The following is a 5,568-nucleotide window of genomic DNA, read 5'->3' on the forward strand; positions in this document are numbered from 1 at the left end:
AAGAGAGCGAGAGAGACACACATACATGGGGAGAGGACGAGAGAGAGAGAGACACACATGGGGAGAGGACGAGAGAGAAAGAGAGACACACACAGAGAGAGGGGGGAGAGAGAGAGAGAGTGAGGGGAGAGAGAGAGGGGAGAGAGAGAGAGAGGATATTTCATCCCCACAGAGTTGCAGTGATCTGGAACCGCCTGTCTGAAGGGGTGAAGGAAACAGATTCAGAAAGGAATTGGAGAAATCATTAAAAGGGAAGAATGTGCAGTGCTGTGGGAGAGCACAGGTTGGTGGTTGAGAGGGAATCGGACTAACTGAAAGTCATCTCAACTCCACCTTTCCCTCCACACCCAAACAAACCAGTCTCTAACGTCAGCACAGATTAAAGTCTCAGCAAAGTCAGAGCTGGCAGAGACTCAATTAATCAGCTCCTGAATTGGCTTCGCAGGCCAGGGAACTGGATGAATTCTGCTGCTCCAGTACGACTCAGAGTGGGAGCCAAGAAGGAACACTGGGAAAGGACCTCACCCAGAGACAAGGCAAGACGTTTCACCTGTCCCTGTGGGAGAACGTGAACTATTCCAAATTCAGTTTACAAAGTTCATTCTGGAATCTTGGTCCGACATTTAACCCCAAAACCACTAAAAAAAAATGGATAATCACTGCACACTCTGTGGAACCTCAAATCATAAAATGATCCACCAGGTTTCCTCTCACACTGACTGCACATCATTGGCTGGGGAATGGGCTGCACTGTCCCCAGGCGCTACAGAAATGTAGCTTCTCCCAGTATCTGTATCAGCTGGGTGGCCGAGAATTCCCAGCGTCCAGGTGCGAGTGACCCTCCTACCCTCTTCGCTGGTGTCACCTCCTTCCCTCCTTTCCCAACTGTTCTGAAATACCCCCCCCAGAGGCTGCCATCCCGTCACCACGTCAGTCTTTGTATCCACGTGGAGAGCCCTTAACACTGACCCAGCTCCCTCAGAGTGAGCTGAGCCTCTGACACTCCTGTCAGCCAGGGCTCCCTGATTAGACCAGGTTAACAGCCCCAGTCAGGGAACTCCTATGGTGGTCCACCTGCTGACCCCAATTACTACACTCACCCCACTCCCCCTGCCCCTGAACCCTGAGTTCAAGGACATAGGCCAGTTCTTTAATTTGGGGCTGTTTTAGTACCAGGTCAGGCCCCCGCAACACAGCCTCAGATACGGACGGTGTGGAACACCCAGTAGCCGGCCTCTTGTGCCTGGAGTGTCTCAGACAAATTTCATTCTCCACTCCAGGCGGCAACGGCGTTGAAGCAGCGATCTCGGCCATCTCCATCCCCGATTCCGAGGTTTCACAGAGAGAGAGAGAGGGAGAGAGAGAGAGAGAGACCCACGGGTTCCCCAACAGTTGGAAAGGCTGGGGAGCCAGGCGTGGTTTACTCCCGCCTCTGGGTCCACATTCTCGGGGGGTCCGGACCATCACACCCTGGACCTGACCTGGCATCGACCGGGTCTCTTACCCATACAGGCCCATTCCCAACCGTTCCTCTCCCAAACCCCGTCCCCTGAAGCAAACCCTCTCTCACTCTCTGTGTCCGGCATCGGCGTTCCTGATGACGTTTCACCCTCACACCCCTACGCTCCCCCTGCCCCAGGTGCGGGAAGATCAGGTTTAACCTGGGTATGGAGTCTACCTCCCATTAACAACTCTGCTGGAGCTATCCCTTCGGTCGCATGAGGGATGTTCCGATGATCAAACAGGAACTGGGACGGTTTAGTAAAGAGTGACGTTTCAGGCTGTGTTCTTAAGCCTGCCTTCGGACTGCTCTTTCTGCCCCGGCGTTGATATGGAACTGTCCTTATATGATGCATTATACTCGACTTTAGGAAATACTCAAGTTCCCTCCTGGTAATCGATGGCCTGAGGTCTATGACCAACACTACCGGAAGTCAGTGTGTTGCAAAAGACGGGCAATGGTCATCCCAGTGTTTGACCCGTGAACTCTGTGCATGTCCAGTCACATTGTTCACAATGTCAACAGCATCAGTGATCAAACTGTGTAACTCATTGTCACTGAAGCCTATGGACAGCAAGCCGTTGAGCACATTTAAGACAGAGACAGGTAGGTTCCTCATTAGTGAGGGGATCAACGGTTACAGAGGGAAGGCAGGAGAAACGTATCAGCCATGATCAAATGGCAGTGAAGATTTGATGGGCCAAATTCTACTCCTGTACCTTACAGTCTTCTATTCACAAAGGCACAAGTGCATGCACACAGACACATTCAGGAGGGGTTTAGATTAGATTCCCTACAGTGTGGAAACAGGCCCTTCGGCCCAATAAGTCCACACCAACCCTCTGAAGAGTAACCCACCCAGACCCATTACCCTACATTTACCTCTGACTAATGTACCTAACACTATGGGACAATTTAGCGTTGTCAACCACACCTTTGGAGTGTGGGAGGAAACAGAGCACCCGGAGGAAACCCACACAGACACGAGGAGAATGTGCAAACTCCACACAGACAGTCGCCCGAGGCTGGAATCGAACCCGGGTCCCTGGCGCTGTGAGGCAGCAGTGCTAACCACTGTGCCACCATGCCGCCCTTATGTCAAGAGGGGTGTTAACAGTCCAGAGTGAGGGGACTGGCCCATTCACCTATCCCACCATCACTCATTCCACAAACGCTTTGCAGGGAACGCCACCAATCGAGAGCACTAGCCCAACTGGACACAGGATCCTAGCTCTGGATACAACAGCCAGAACGGATGGTGAGCCTTTGTCAAGCAAAGACCCCAGCCTCGGCTGGAACACTGTGTTTTGGGAAGGGAGTGAAAGCATTAGCGAGGGCGTAGAGAAGAGTCAAGAGGATAGTGCTGGGGTCGAGGGCAGTCAGTGGTCTGAGTAGATAGGGGACGCTGGGCTTGTTCCCCTTAATGAAGAGGAGGCAGAGGGGAGATATGACCGACGGGAGTAACATCAGGACGGGTCTGGACAGAGCCATGAGGCAGACATGCTTCCCATCACAGGGAGGAGTGAGAATGAGGGGAAGGCTGGGTTTGCTGAAAGGAGCAACACTGACAGACCGGGAGGAACCCTCAGGTGGAGGGAGTGGGTAGGATCTGGAGGGAGCTGCCTGACAGGTGGAGGGTTCAATCGAGGTACTGCAGAGGAACTGAGTGACAGGGTGGGGTGGGGAGGGGGTGAAAAACAGTGAGCCGTGTGGGTGAGTCAGCACACTGATGACAGGCCAAACGGTCTCGGAGTGGCACGGTGGCTCACACTGCAGCCTCACAGCGCCAGGGACCTGGGTTCGATTCCCACCTCAGGCGACTGACTGTGTGGAGTTCTGCACATTCTCCCCGTGTCTGCGTGGGTTTCCTCCGGGTGCTCCAGTTTCCTCCCACAGTCCAAAGATGTGCAGGTTAGGGTGGATTGGCCATGCTAAATTGCCCATAGTGTTCAGGGATGTGTAGGTTAGGGTGGATTGGCCATGCTAAATTACCCCATAGTGTTCAGGGATGTGCAGGTTAGGGTGGATTGGCCCTGCTAAATTACCCCATAGTGTTCAGGGATGTGTAGGTTAGGGTGGATTGGCCATGCTAAATTACCCCATAGTGTTCAGGGATGTGTCGGTTAGGGTGGATTGGCCATGCTAAATTGCCCCATAGTGTTAGGTTTGAAAAATGTGTTGCTGGAAAAGCGCAGCAGGTCAGGCAGCATCCAAGGAGCAGGAGAATCGACATTTTGGGCATAAGCCCTTCTTCAGGAATTCCCCACCCTGTAGGGATTCTACCTGCACTCAGACAGCCCAGTGACTGAGAGCTCACCTGTAGTGCAGGGTGACATTCTCTTTGTCAGGGTCACAGTAGAGTCTCTCCAGCATCTCCTGGCCCTCTTCTTGAACGCTCTCCCACTGCTGAGTCACCACCCTCCTCATCTGCCAGTGATAGGGCAGGGCCGTGTGGTGGTACGGGCAGCACTCGCCATCGGGGCAACAGGCCTCCAGGAACCGGGAGCAGATGGACACTCCATCCTCCTGGCGCGTGTGGTACTGGAGCTGGGTCAGGACGTCCAGGAGACGGTCCAGGCTCATTTCGTCCTCGGGGAAGGCTGGGGCCTCGCAGCTGGGAGTCCTCCGGCCTAGCGACTCAGCCGCCCTCAGCTCTACCTCCACAGCCTCGGTGGACGGCAGGTCCCAGCTGGGGGGCGCAGCCGAGCCCTGCCCCAGGAGGGGGGACGCCTGCAGGTCCAGCTGCTTGGCAGCCGGAGCCAGGCTGTCTAAGCCAGCTAGGCCCGGCAGACAACCAGCCCTGGTCGTCAGGGACGACGGCTGCACCCCGCTCACTCGCTCCTTCTTGATCAGGTGCTTGAGAGTCCGGAGAAGCCTCTCACTGTCCTTCCTTCTCCTCAGACGGTCCATTGGATGAGCCTTGACCAGTGAGATTTTGACCAGGGGATCGACGTGGGCTGGATCAGCAGCACGGAATGGATCACTGACCGTGTGTCCCGCCATGACCTCGTGATGTGCCTTCAGAAACAAAACGCAAACTCAATAACCAGCAACAATCTGCATTTAAATAGCACCTTTCCCACATAATAAACCAGCCCAACGGTGTCCATGAAACTCCCACCACCATCAGAGCTCCCTTCTTCAAATATACAGCTAATATAATTCAATAAACATGAATTTTCTCTCATAGAAACACGGAACATTCAAGTGGCAGAGTCTGGCTTGAGGTCTTCGTGATCATGAGGCTGATCCTTTGTTTTGATGAGTTGCACCTTCATACCCCTTGATACCTTGACGCCTAGAAATCTATCTCCTGCCTAAGTATATTCAGTGACTCGGCCTCCACAGCTTTCTGTGGTAGTGAGTATCAAAGTTTAACCAGTCTTTCCTCCCTATCTCAGTCTGAAATGGCCCACTGTGTATCCTGAGACTGTGTTCCTATGTTCTGGAGAAACCCCAGCCTGAGGGGAACATCGTCTCTCTGTCCAATCTGTCCAGCCCCGCCTAAATCTCACACCTTTCAATGACATCCCCTCTCGCTCTACTAAATTAATTCATCAAGTCTTCCTTTGAAATTTCAAAAAGAAATGTAAGCAATGACTTTTCCCTGATTTTCTCCTCCACCTTTCCAATCTCAATGATATGGTTGTTCCTGCTGACCTGGTCCTGATTCAAAACTGAGCCTGCGATCTCTCCCGCCCTGTTTTAATCCAGTCACCTTCCTCTTACTGTTAGTGAAACCTTTTGAAATCTGGGGGAGCAGCCTCACCCTCTCTCAATAACTGCATCCTAATAACATCAGTCAGCTCAGGAGAACCAAACCTGTTTAACAGTGACCTCACCACAAACCAATTACAGAGAGAGAGAGAGAGAAACAGAGACAGAGACAGAGAGAAAAACAAACAGAAAGAGAGAGACAGAGACAGAGAAAGATAGAGAGACCAAGAAACAGAGAGAGAGAGAGAGAAACAGAGACAGAGAGATAAACAAACAGAGAAAGATACAGAGACAGAGAAAGATAGAGAGACCAAGAAACAGAGAGAGAGAGAGAGAAACAGAGACAGAGA

General features: G+C 52.6%; 1 protein-coding gene across 1 annotated transcript in view; it reads right to left on the reverse strand.

Moving 5' to 3' along the window:
- Window positions 1–3,814: 3,814 nt before the first annotated feature.
- LOC122548193 overlaps window positions 3,815–5,568 on the reverse strand; it is a 3,567-nt gene continuing 1,813 nt past the window's right edge. The window contains exon 2 of the mRNA XM_043686736.1: window positions 3,815–4,519. Coding sequence (XP_043542671.1) covers window positions 3,815–4,504 — 690 coding nt within the window. The 5' untranslated portion in view covers window positions 4,505–4,519. The remainder of the gene's footprint in view (window positions 4,520–5,568) is intronic.

This window comes from Chiloscyllium plagiosum, unplaced genomic scaffold (genome assembly GCF_004010195.1).
Source record: "Chiloscyllium plagiosum isolate BGI_BamShark_2017 unplaced genomic scaffold, ASM401019v2 scaf_6677, whole genome shotgun sequence".
NCBI classification, from domain to species: Eukaryota; Metazoa; Chordata; class Chondrichthyes; order Orectolobiformes; family Hemiscylliidae; genus Chiloscyllium; species Chiloscyllium plagiosum.